The 13,281-nt window shown below is 47.7% G+C and overlaps 1 protein-coding gene across 2 annotated transcripts; it reads right to left on the reverse strand.

The window, feature by feature from the left end:
* Positions 1–2,643: 2,643 nt before the first annotated feature.
* Positions 2,644–12,782, reverse strand: LOC120405111 (triggering receptor expressed on myeloid cells 2-like). Of its 2 annotated transcripts, none has more exons than XM_039538369.1 (5): positions 12,595–12,782; positions 7,938–8,282; positions 5,812–5,851; positions 3,365–3,531; positions 2,644–3,089 (listed from the first exon to the last, which is right to left on the reverse strand). In XM_039538369.1, exons 1-5 carry the CDS (start codon positions 12,635–12,637, stop codon positions 3,076–3,078), a joined length of 609 nt encoding a protein of 202 aa, XP_039394303.1. In that variant the 5' UTR covers positions 12,638–12,782; the 3' UTR covers positions 2,644–3,075. The 2 variants fall into 2 exon arrangements, with proteins under 2 accessions (XP_039394303.1, XP_039394302.1); XM_039538368.1 differs by having other exon boundaries at positions 5,812–5,854; positions 12,595–12,780.
* Positions 12,783–13,281: the final 499 nt, after the last annotated feature.

Consider the following 13,281-nt stretch of genomic DNA (forward strand, 5'->3'; position numbering starts at 1 on the left):
AGTGTCGGTTTGGAATTGTTGGAAAAATTCTTTAACTGGAGCAGGCCGAGCAGCATCCCTCAATTTAGTCTTTGGGCAGGTGCCTGTGTTTCTGTGTATTTGAACTACCAGCTGCTTCTCATTTAAAAAAGCACAACAGCTTAGCTATTGACATTTAAACATAGGGAGCTGGGCAAGAGGATGGTGAATGTTATAGCTTCAAATAATATTTTTAACATCAGTACATGTTATTTTGTTAACTCTTAATTTCTGTATTACACAGTGTGGGCCAGATCCTCTCCTGCACCCATCTCCACTAGGCAGGGTCAGAGGGCATAAAGGTGTTTCAAATGGTCTGGAGGCTGCTCTAAACTTCATAGTGAAGAAGGAACTTCTCCATCAGCGTGGGACAGCTGATGTGTAGGGAGACCAGGGGTTTCCCACTACCCTCTTGCAGTGACATGGTCTCACTTCAAAATGTTTCATGAAACAGAAGTTTTCCAGCCAGCTCTGCTGATGGAGGGTAGTTTGGTTGGCTTCCTTGTGAATGCTGTACTGATTGCACTGCCTACGGTTGCCTACCACAACTTTCAGAGAGAGCCCTGTGCTGCACCTCTTACCTTCACCCAATGGGAAAGAGGTGAGAGTCAGCGTGTTCTGCTCCTGTATGAGCCTGAGCATGTGGAAAATGACCCACAAAGGCTCTGTGTTGGACAGAAGCTCCCTGGAGAACGTGGTTGGCACCTGAACCTGGGAGACTGTCGGTAACGATATGCAAGGAGCCCAGTGAATTGTGTCTTCAAACAAACCCCCATCTGTGTTTGCATTGAGCAAGGTGTGAAGGTGTAAGGGATGCCATTCCTCTGGGGTCAGAGGCCTGGGGTCGGCTGGCCAATTAGCCCTGCTCACTGCAACTGAGAAAGAGCTGGAACGTAATTAGCTGACCCTTATTTAAAAAAAAAAGGCAGCAGGAAATGGCGGAGAGGACTACAACACCCTCCAGGAAGTGAAGGGGCCAGGGGCTGCGAGCCCGTTGGACTGCTGCTGGAGCTATTGCAAAGAGGAATTGCACCAGAAACCAGACAGACAGATGGGAGACTGCATGGAGTCCTTTATTGCTGAGACTCAGAGGTAAGAGCCAGGAAATGTCGGTTACCGGAGTTACTGGCATGAGGGACAGGCTTGGGGAAGGGACTCCTTGGTCAGCACAGACTATATGAGAAGAGTTGGTGAGGGTTTTTTGTTTTGTTAAGAAGGCTTAAAATGAAACTGCTGGAAATTGCTTCCCTGGATTCCTTGAGAGAGCTCAGACAGAATTACCTCAAGGAGTGATCTAATTCAGTGGGAGGAAAGCCTGGTCTGGTAGAAGGAAGGCGCTCTACGATAGGCCCCAATCCTCTGACACAGGGACTATCACCAAGGGGGTTGCCCCACGCTGGTACATTGTTTGTGAGAATCCTTATGCCAGGCCTCATTCCCCCTGAACAGAGACAACATCGTTTCTGTCCCTTGGCACTGTGTGTGCGCTGCTTTCTGAGGTGATACAGGGCTGCCCAGAGGATTAGGGGGGCCTGGGGCAAAACAATTTTGGGGGCCCCTTCCATAAGAAAATGTTGCAATACTATAGAATACTATATTTTCATGGGGGCCCCTGCAGGGCCCAGGGCCTGGGGCAAATTGTCCCACTTGCTCCCCCCACCCCCCGGGCAGCCCTGAGGTGACGTGAATTAGGTGGCTCTCAGCTCTGGCCCTCTGGGGAGGGGACTGTGCAGATAAGCATCTTGGATAACGCTGCACACTGATATGGCAGAGCAGCAAGCCCCTTTGCATCGGGTGGCATCCAGAGCACCAGGCTTTCTATTGCCATGGGAAAGGTCTCAGTCTCCGGGAAAGTCTAAGCTGCAGTTGTAGGTGTGATTGCAGCTTAGGTAGACACATGTATTACTTTTAATCAAGCTAACGTGGCTAAAAACAGCAGTGAAGACACAGTAGCATAGACCTCGGTGCAGGCTAACAATGCAAGTATATACCCAAGGTCTCTGGGCAGGTTTCTTCAGCCCGCCCTGTAGACCATGTTTCCACATGTTCACTGCTATTATTAGCATGTTAACGAGATTAAAGCGAGTACGGGTATGTTTGCACAAACTACACATCTCATCTCTGATTGCAGCATATACATAGGATGAGAGAGAAAATTCTCCTTTAACTCTTAGGGTGGGGCCACTGATGCCGGGTAGCAGTATTCGTTTTATGTTCCTACAGACCCAGTGTGAACCTTAGAGCACTGACCACCTCTGTGCTTTGTGGGGAAACACAGAGGTATCCTCAGCTGCCACTAGCTGCAGAATATAACTGATAAAGCACAGTTTTAACCCATCCCTCTGCTCCCACTCTGTGTTGTTAAATGCTAACTCAGCCCTGCAATGGATTCCTGGACTTTTTTTATGTACTGGGAGTGTTTGAGTGAGATGGCCCAAGATTACCTGATCCAGTGCACTACTGCTCCATTTTGGTCCACCCCTGGGTAAGGTATCTCCCTGGACACGTGGGGAGCATTCAATTGGTTTTCTGGAAACAACCAGCCAGGCTGGACACATTTAGTAAAACTGCTAGTTTTTCATTACAACACTGAGTTTCAGTGAATCAGGACAAGACACATGGAGAGCTGAGACACGACAATGCCCTTTATTTAGCATCACCTGGGTGAGTAATTCACATAGGCCATTGCACCCTCTGTAGATTGAACCCGAGACGCGCTGTGGCTGCTAAGATATGCCAGTGAAAGTCCCACTCGTGCGCTAGGCGAATGCACTGCCAAATGCTGCGTCTTTGGTTTCTTTTGCAGGGAAGCATTTTCCATTAGCCTTGCAGGCAAAGCCTGGCATAGCAAGCAAAGGTTATCCGACATGCAGGCATAGGGAAAACCGAGCAGAGCTTTCTCATCCTGTCCATGTCTGTGCGACATTGCTACATGTATGTATGTTTGTCCTGGCGCAGTTGGGAGTTTGGCTGGACAGACTCTTGGAGTTCTTTATTTTTCCACCCATCCTCTTCTTCCTCCTCCCATCCTGTCCAAGTGTTACCTGCATCATCCTTTCAGTTCTCTTGTACTGGAAATGGAAGAGGAACACTGATTAGAAAGTGGGTGAGAGATAAGAAATGGAGACAGTTGCTGACAACCTCCCATACGGATGGCAGGCTCATTACACGTTCATTTAGCTTCAGCATTTATCCTCTCCCTTAGCAAGCAGCAAAGTCTGCCCTGGAACCTTATTCCAGTTCCCCAGAGCTCTTTTCCCTCTTGATTCCCTAGATCTGTAGCCCAGCATGGCGGAGTGTCTCCCAGTTGGGGTTAATTCTGTCATGTGAACGCTCATGAGATCACCTGCGAGTGGGAGGCGCCGGTGTTGGTTCAGGCTGTGGCTCCCCTCCCTCGTGGCTCCGCTCCTCTGACGGCTGGCGATGGTAAAGATCAGTACGGCTGTCAGGAATTTAGCAACCAGGAGTACCGTAATGATGCAGACGAATGCATTGAAATGGGCCTCAGGAAGGCTGTTATGGGAAACCACACATACAACAGTTTAGCTTTAACTAGGAAAGGAAGTTTTCCACCTTTTAATGGTATTTTGGTAACAGAGAAAGCCAAAGACAATCACTGTCTATCGAAGGTTCTCATTCTCCCTGCCCACACATGCTGGGACACACGGGAGGCTGCAAAGATTACAGTTGTTCTAAACTATAGCTTTAATCTGAAGAATCTCATTAATGGATAAACAATGATATACAGGAACTGCTGAAGTGCAGCCACCTCTGGGCAGGAATGCAGCAGCTGTTTATCAGACATGCAACAACTCCAAAGAATAATTTTGGATCAGGAAGAGATGAATAATTTAATGCAGGAAGGCAGCATGAACCCCAAACTGGAAGTGGGACAGAGTGCCACAGCATATCCCTTAGTCTTGTGTTGGCCACAGATGTTCAGGACCGTGGTTTTGCCTCTCATCCAAAAGCAGGGTTGCAATACAATCGCATTAGTAAAGAGCTGAACCTTTAATCCAGTGTGAAATCATAATAAATATAGCACCGTATTTAATAAAATATAAAATCACAGAAGTTTAACAGCCCCCAAATACTCCGTAGTTGTAGTAGCCTTTAAAAAGAGGGGAGTGATCAATGGAGGCCAAGCATTTGATTTCTCAACAGACTTAGGGGCCGCATTTTCTCATCCGGTCTCTCTACAATCCTTCTAGCAGTAGAATCAAGGTGCTGAGCAGCTTCACCTTGCTGCACACAGGATATTCGGCACCTGGCAGAACTGCAGCTCTTAGCCTGCTCTCGGAAGTCAATGGGAGGTTTGCTGTTGACTCCACTGGGAGCAAGAGCAGGGTCTCAGAGTCTGATTGGACACGTGAAGTTGTTCACCACTCTGACTGTTGGGGGAGATAAGCAAAGGCACAGATGCAGTTAGGAACTTCACTCCCATGGGAGTTGGGTGCCTAGCTGCCGTTCATGCCTTTGAAAATTCCACACCAAGTGACACCAGGGTGTCCAGCGCTGGTCAAGACAGAAACCATGAGTCCCAGGGATCTTGCCGTCTGGAAGGCAGAACGGTGACCGGGAAGGCAAGGGCAGTTGATGGAAACGAATCAAATTCCTCCTCTGGAACAGTGGTTCTCAACCTTTTCCATACATAGCTCCCTTTCCAATACCGGGTCATTACCCTCCTCTCATCTAGCCCTCTCCCATTGAACTGCTACCTCTCCCCCGTTTAGCTAGGTGCAAAAGGCACAGTGCTCATGTCTCCCTCCCCTTTCCATCCTCCCCCAAGTTGGGAACCTCTGCTCGAGAGGAAGGAAAAAGATCTTCAAACCCGGCCATAGAGGGGTGTCAAATGCTAATCCCCATCTGGGTGTCAGAGCCCAGGACCCCCCAGTGAAATATACCTAAGAGAATTAGACAGTCAGCTGTTGGAATTCATTCTTTCTGTTCGATTTGTACCAGCCTCTCTAGGATTCTATAGGAAGTGTGGGCTCTGTAATGATGCCTGGCAATTTCTGTGTCAGAACCATCTGAGCTCTCTCAGGTGGGAGGCTGCTCTTGAGAGCAATGGGTACACTTGGAAGCTCCTCCGGGGGACAGAATTACCCCACAGGGATCTGTATTGTATTTTTCCTCTGTATAGTTGGTGTAATGACGGGTGAAGTTAATTTCCATGTGTGCATTCACTACACCAGCCCCGATTTTTGTATTTAAAGCTGGTACTGAGGTGGAGTAGACTGATCCGTCTGCCACAGTGGGTTCAGGCAGTCAGTGGGCAGAGCCCATCCTTCATGCATCAGTTGTCCACTTCCTCCAGGATGCTGCTGCCAACCTTCCCTCACATCTGCTAGGCTCTCCTATCGCATTGTTATAATGTGTGGCATGGTAGCACCTAGCAGCCCCACTCATGGACCAGGACCCCAATGCATTAGGGGTAGTGCAAACGCAGAACAAAACAAGGAGGTGCTTACATCTCAAACAGCTGTGCCACTCGGCCAGCCCACTCCTCTGCTGTAGCCAGCCAGCTTATTGCTTGGCCATATCTCATTGGTTCAGTCTGTCTCTCCCTGACTGCTGCACTCTTTCCAAATCGCTGACTGCTCATCCAGGGTAATCCTGTCCTAGTGGGCAATGGGTCTAGCTTCTCCCAGCCGCTGCAGAGGAGTCACACCCAGCAGGGGATATACCCTAGGTCCCATCGCTGCTTTAAAGCTGGTGCAGTTGCTGGGTAACTAAGCCCAGGGATGTGTTCCTTACAGAGATCGCAGCACAAGAAAGAGCCTGCAGGATTACCTGGAGATGCTGTGCAGAATCTTGGGCTCCTCCATTGCACCTGCTGATGGAAACAGAGCAGTTTAACTTCCCATGTAACTTCTCGGCCTTATGGCTAGAGGGGTGAAAACATTCTTTATTCATAACCAGAGGTCATCACCTCTGCTCTGGCTCCTCGCGGATGCTGAGAGGTGAAGTTTGGGACCTCTCTCATGTAACGACTGCAGTGGGTTCCACTGCTGCAAAGCAGGAGTAAATAAGAGAAGAATCTGGGCCAGAACCTCCAGGCTTGCAGGCCCATTAGACATTGACATGACAAGAGTATCCTGCTAGTAATTAGGAAACCATGGCATCTCTGCTACCCGGGCTTGGATACGCCAGGCTGTGTTCTCAAGACTAGCATGGCATATGGATTTTATAGACACTTGTAATCTGAATAGCGAATGCTTGTTAGCCTACAAAGTCCTTGAGTAAAACCTGTCTGCTTTGCCTGTACAGGGACTATTCCTCTGGGCCATTGAGTGAAAGGAGAAGATGCAGGAAACCCATGAGGTTACCACCACATTTATGACTGTATCTGAAGAGCTTGATGCCTGGTAACACGGAAATTTGCGGCTTACTCACTACTGACTAACCCGGCATTGCTAACTGCGTGGGTCCAAGGATGCCCAAACTTCACTGCGTTAAGGGTCACATTAGCAACGTGCCAGGAGTCTCAAGGCTCCTGTCTTGGCATATGTAGTCTGAGTGCATATCAAACACATGGGGCAATAATATTGGTTTCACAGAATCATAGGAATGCAGGGCTGGAGGGAGGGACCTTGAGAAGTCATCAAGCCCAGTCCCCTGCACAGAGGCATGACCAAGTAAACTTAGATCATCCATGACAGGTGTTTATCCAGCCTTTTCTTAAAAACCTCCCTTGGAAGCCTGTTCCAGAGCTTAACAACTCTTATCTTTAGAAAGTTTTTCCTAATATCTAACCTAGGTCTCCCTTATTGTAGATTAAGCCCATTACTTCTCGTCCTACCTTCAATGGTCATGGAGAACAATTTATCACTGTCCTCTTCACAATAGCACTTAATATATTTGAAGACTGTTATGAGGTCCTCTTTCAGACTTTGTTTCTCAAGACTAAACATGCCCAGATTTTTTAACCTTTCCTCATAGATCAGGTTTTCTAAACCTTTGATCATCTTTGTCACACTCCTCTGGACTATCTCCAGTTTGTCCCCATCTTTCCTAAAGTGCAGCACCCAGAATAGGACACAATACTCCAGCCGGGGCTTCACCAGTGCCAAGTGTAGAGCAAGACAATTACCTCCCATGTCTCATGTAAAATCCTTCTGATGGTACACCCCAGGATGGTCTTCGCCACTTCATCACACGGTTGACTCATATTCAACAGGAGATGCACTAAACCCCCCAGATCCTTTTCAGCAGTGCTACCACCTGGACAGTTGTTCCCCATGGTGCATTTGATTTTTCCTCCCTAGGTGAAGTACTTTGTGCTTGTCTTTCTTGAATTTCACCTTGTCGATTTCAGACCAATGCTTCAATTGATCAAGGTTGTTTTGAATTCTAACCTTGTCCTCCAAAGAGCCTGCAACCCCTCTCCTTTGTGCTCGTGTCTTCCCTGCTAGGGGGAATAGCAGCTGTTTGCTAGATTTCACTAGCAAAGAAACATTGTGGTTAGTCATCTGTGTCCTTGGCCTACTGTTGCAGAGGAGGATGGCTGCAGGCCACACTTTATAGGCTGTGCTCTGCCCCTCAGCTCACCCCTCCTGCATTAGCACAAGGACTACAGAGGATGAACTATGGTCTTGTGATAAAAGCACTGGACTGGGAATGAGGAGATCTGGGTTGAGTTCCTAGATCTGCCCACAGACTCTTCCTAGGTGACCTTGGGCAAGGCACCTAATCTCTCTGTGCCTCAGTTACCTATCTATGAAATGAGGATAGCAGCACTTCCTTGGTCTGCTTAGATTATAAACCCCTGGGGGCAGGGAGTCTCTTCCTCCTGTGTATGTACAGCACCTAGCACAGTGTGGCCCTGATCTCAGCTGGGGTCTGTAGATACTACTGTAATGCAAAAAATTAAAATGCACGAAATCTTGTTGTATTGATACCACAGCCTGGGGACCTACCTCCCAGCACCTCCACTTTCACCTTCTTTAAGGTCCTTGCTTCTCCTAAGAAGTCAGTCTTGCACTGGTACAGCCCTGCGTCCTGTTTCTGGAGTCTCTCCAGGGTGACCGTGAGGACCCCCGTGTGGATGTTGTCAGCAATGGAAGTGTTGCCATTCCACTTCTTCAGGAACTGGAGCCAGAAGCGGCGGGCGCTGACCACATGCTGGCACTCAGTCTTATTGACGTGTTTGCACCAGCTCTTCTCTCTCCACTTGTTCTCCTTGGGGCTGTAGGCGCAGCTGACGGTGATGGTCTCTCCTTCCATTCCATACACCACTGTGGTGTTCTCTGCCACACACAGCTCTGGGGGGAGAGAAAGGAAAACCCGACTTCGGTCTCAATCGTCTTCTCTCTGACACACACACTTCCCTTGTCTTCACGAGGACAACTTGGACCTGTAATTCCCCATCTCTGTTGGAGGTAGCAATGTGGTGTAGATCGATGGCTCTCAACCTTTCTAGACTGCCATACGCCTTTCAGGAGTCTGATTTGTCTTGCCTAGCCCAAGTTTCACCTCAATTAAAAACTACTTGCTTACAGAGTCAGACATAAAAATACAGAAGTGTCACAGGACACCAGTACTGAAAAATTCCTGACTTTCTCATTTTTACCATATAATTATAAAATAAACCAATTGGAATATAAATGTGGTACTTACACTTCAGTGTATCGTACATAGAGCAGTATAAGCAAGTCATTGTCTGTATGATATGTTAGTTTGTACTGACTTTGCTAGTGCCTGTTGTAAAACTAGGCAAATATTTAGATAAGTTGGTGTATCCCCTGCAGGACCTCTGCGTACCCCCAGGGGTACACGCACCCCTGGTTGAGAACCACTGTTGTAGATGACAGGGCATCATCCAATCATTTATTACTGTCCTCTGCTCACCCTCCTTCCTCAGTCCCCAAAGTTTGGGCATGTTCAGATTCAGGATTTTGGTTCAGGCCTTCTCTATTCTTTACCTATTGACCCCCCACTGATGCGCCAGTCATCTGGGTTTTCCTGTGGGAGAGAGAGGAGAGGAGATCTTGTCTCCCCAGAAGAAGAATTTGTCTCCTGAAATGCCACAAAAGCCTTCCCCTTCCACACTTTCTTCCTTGTATGATGTTGAACATTACACGGCCTTGCTTGGACTCCAATCAGAGCTCATCAACACCTCACCTTGCCCGGTCAGATGGCTCGCTCCATAGTGATAGAGTTCAAGGCCAGAAGTGACCACATATATTCCAGGCTGACCTCAGTGATGTGAGGCACTTTCATCCTCCAGGGGCTGATCACATTGCTGGGCTGAGGAGCAAGAAACTTCCAGAAATTGAACCTGGGCCTTTCCTTGGACACTGAGGAGGATTAAACCTACAGAGTCTGCTTGGCAGTTACACTAATGGCCCCTTGCCCTGCTCTGGTGGTATGCAAATGGAGGGCCCCTTTATGCTGCTAGAGTGGTGCAAATGGGTCTTGGTACAAAGGAATCAGATCCACAGGCACAAGCCAGTCTCCAGTTGTGTGGTTGGAGGGTTAATTCTTAGTCCTGTTACTGACCTTTTAACACCCGTGGTTTTGAGAAATCTCCTTTTGCTCTGTTTCCTGGGGTACTGCTAATTCTAGCCCTGCCGTATGAGCAGCTGATCTTTGACTATTTTCCTGTTTCTCTTGAGTTCCTTCTAATTTCTGTTTCTCTTCAAGCTGCAGAAGCAAAGGGACCACATTGTTTGAGATATTTATACTTTTAGAAGGAAGCTGTGTGTTATTTTGGGGAGTCTGTGTTTTAGGTGGAGGCTTTTCAGTCACTAAAGCAACTGCTGCAGAAGAATTCTAAGTAGAACTGAAGACGGAAATACGTTGGGAATGGATGTTATAAGGGCTTCGCAGAGCCGCCTGTACTGAGATGATTGAGAATGCCACCATGTTTGGGAAGATGCACCATCTTCTCTTATTTGTAAATATTCTGAGTAAATGTTAAGCTAAAAAAAAATAGGCATAAAGACGTATAGGTGTTCTGCAAGGATTGCATATACTGCTTTGCCAATGCACTTCAGTCCTGACCGGCAGCCCCCTGCTGTTGTAGTCTTGGGGTTCCACCCCCACCCCAGTGCACCTCCGTTCTGACCCGAAGCAGTCCCTGCTATTTCACTCTTGGTCAGAGACTGCCAGTTTAGGGTTGATAATGTCCCATGCAAAACTCTGAGCCTTTATCTTTCAAAACAATTCTGCTGACAGATCGTATATTATCTGTGTTCCTCCTCCCTCGTTCTTTATTACTGAGGATGACACAGATGAGCCCAAGCCAGAATGTTGGTTGCAAACACTCCATCATTTTGGAAAGTCTGGCCACCTATCCAGATTTTGCAGCTGTGGCCCATGTGTAATGGAAGTAGAGTTGGTGCTTGTAAAACATGCATCTACTATGATGTATATTGCAAAAGCACCTACGAGCTCCCATGATGGACCAGGGCCCCATGGTGCTAGGGGCTGTACAAACAAAACAAAAAGATGGTTCCTTCCCAAAGAACTGACAATCTAAGCATAAGCCAAGAGACAAACAGGGTGGGACAGACAGATGGTAGGACTGCATGTGCCAAGCTAGAGAAGAGGAGGTTGAGAACCGGGATGAGAGTTCTAACTGCCTGGGTGGAAAGGGAAAGCTGTTCCTTACAAATGTTCATCTACTCCTGTGTCTTATTTCCCATGTGAAGTCCCCAAGAATGATGGTGAGCATGACATAAATGCCGCTAGATAGATGACAGTCATAATGGATAGACGCTCAGCTTCTCTCTGTCCATCTCCCAGGCAGAGAGGTTTTGAATGGGTGGATGTCATAGGAGAGTGAGGCGGAAGAACCGTGTTTCAGGTATCCTTCTCAAAGTAATGTGGTCCTGGGTTATTCCAGGGTGTTCCAGGAAGAGAAGGCCAGTCCAGGTTCCTCCCATGGGAGAGCTGGAATTTTTGTTTGTCAGGCTCCGTAGAAAGAGAAAGGAAGAAACTGACAAGATGGGCATGGGACTGGAGGAAGGATGGTATTGACATTAAGGCAGTGGAGTGGGACTCAGATAGGCTCTGGTTTTATTTCCAGAATTGCTACAAACTGTCCCCTTGTGAGCATTGGCAAGACATTTAACATTTCTGTGCCTTAATTGCCTATCTGTACAATGGGTTGTGAGGTGCTTAATTGCCTCCCGGAGGGGTTGTGAGGTGCTCAGTTGTGACGGAGGCCAGATAAGTACCTAGATAGATTTTTTTCCCCCCTATATTTTTTCCATTTTGCCTAGATGTATCAGATGATCTCCAGTGGTTAACTCAATATCCTCATACCTCGCTCTCCCACCCTCTGCCCCCAACTCCTCTCCCCAGGAATCTCTGGAGAGAAAGAATCCGAGTTCCCACATTTAGGGGTTGGTCCTCCGAGTGCCAATGGGGTGTCTGCTCTGTTAAGCCTTATTTGCTCCACTAGGACCTGTAGCTGCTGTAGTTTGCATGTAAAATAGTCACACAAACTGGATTTTGCAATCTCAGTTGCTGAGAGTGCAGTTAAAGGAGCTTGTTATTTCTTCCAAGGTGTTTCCTGCTCTGACTCACAGGTTCCCTGACAGACCTCAGCCCACCACCCTGGAAGCAGCTGAGCGGTAGGATCTCCAACATCCTTTGGAAAAAATCAAGAGTAAAGAACACAAACCCTGGAAGGGAATGAAACCATGAATGCAGCCGCTGAAGAGCATGTAGTGTGTAGTGACTTTTTTTAGAGGAGCCCTTCTCATCCCCCACCCCAAACTACCTGCTCCTTCTACATAAGAACATAAGAACGGCCATATTGAGTCAGACCAAAGGTCCATCCAGTCCAGTATCCTGTTTACTGACAGTGGTCAATGCCAGGTGCTCCAGAGGGAGTGAACCTAACAGGTAATGATCAAGTGATCTCTCTCCTGCCATCCATCAACACCCTCTAACAAATAGAGGCTAGGGACACCAGCCTCCTCCTGCTTTCTATATTCTCTGTGGTTCACGTGTTCACTTGCTAAGAATGTTACCATGGCTCCATTTGACTCCATCTGCTGCTTCAAGACTATTTGTGGCTTCTTTGCCAGACATGTTCTGGGACTCACATGGGTCGGGAGGGAGGTGGGTGGATCATGGTACCAAAGTGGGTGGATCATGGTACCAAATCACTATACTTGCATATGATGGTCCCTTTGCACAGGTGCAATTATTGCACAGGGCACAAGACAGCAGAGAACCAGGCCCAGAGAATCTACATCTTTTCAGTCCAGTGCTGAGGATAATAATCTTGAGCTGGATCCTGCTGGGCGCAGAACACCTCCTGCAAAGTTTTGAGCTCCCTCAACGCCTGTTGCAGTTAATCTTGCCCTTAAAAGATAGCTACCTGCTTTGACTTTTATTGGCACTCCCACTGATAACTGTGAGTGTGGGTCCATTTAAGAACGTTCACAATGGAATCATCTTCTCTGATTCCAGAACAAGCAGCTGAGCCTTGCGTCCTGTGCAGCGTTTGCCTCATGGTCCCTGCTATGAGTCATACTAGATGTTGGACAATACTAGTTATTGTTCCAAACCTTCGCCTACCCCTCAACCTGACACAAAAGAAATTGGATGCTTTCTTACCTGACAAGGAGACCAACAAGATCAGATGCATGAGCTTTTCCATGTCTCTTCTTCCCCCTATCCAGCAGCACAGGGGGGAGTCCGAACAAAAATAAAAAGGATTCTTGCCCAAGAGCAGCTTTTTTCTCCTTGTTCTGCAGGAAGGAATGAGAACAGGAACTTGGCTTCTCTTCCCTCCTGGGGATTGAGCAATGTACCAGGGACAGATGCTTCTCTGACTGGCTGAAAACTGGGGCAGCAGCAATGCTCACTGGGAACCAGGCTTTGGTCTAGACAGCCTGAGAAGAGTTATCATGTGATGAGGAAACCATGCGATGCAGAGGTGTTCTGAGACCAAGGGATGGTGCTTTTCATTCTCAATAGGCTTTCTAGACAAGCTTTTGCATGATGTGAACTTCCCGTGTATGGACGGAGATCATGTCTTGACTATCTCAGGGTGGGCTCTGCCAGGCAGATCACCCAGAAGGTGGAATAGAGGGGCTGGGATACAGCCTTGGAGATCTCCACAGAGAACCCTAGGATTGTATTCAGACTCTTTGCTCGTCCTTTAGTGGCACAACTGGAAAGAAGCTACAGAAAAGCTTATCACACAAGGCAGTACAACAACTTGATGTGACTGTTTAGGACAGGAGGTGAAGAATATTGTAACAGTTTAAACTGCTGGGTGTTTCAGACCAGCACAATGTA

This window comes from Mauremys reevesii, linkage group 4 (assembly GCF_016161935.1).
Source record: "Mauremys reevesii isolate NIE-2019 linkage group 4, ASM1616193v1, whole genome shotgun sequence".
In the NCBI taxonomy this organism is placed as follows: domain Eukaryota; kingdom Metazoa; phylum Chordata; order Testudines; family Geoemydidae; genus Mauremys; species Mauremys reevesii.

Excerpts from the sequence above, each read along its gene's own strand:
- LOC120405111 (XM_039538368.1), bottom strand. The coding sequence starts at position 12,637 with ATGGAAAAGCTCATGCATCTGATCTTGTTGGTCTCCTTGTCAG. Across the intron at positions 8,283-12,594 it reads CTTGTTGGTCTCCTTGTCAG|AGCTGTGTGTGGCAGAGAAC; the intron begins GTAAGAAAGCAT and ends CTCTCCCCCCAG. Across the intron at positions 3,532-5,811 it reads ATTCTGCACAGCATCTCCAG|CCTTCCTGAGGCCCATTTCA; the intron begins GTAATCCTGCAG and ends TTCCCATAACAG.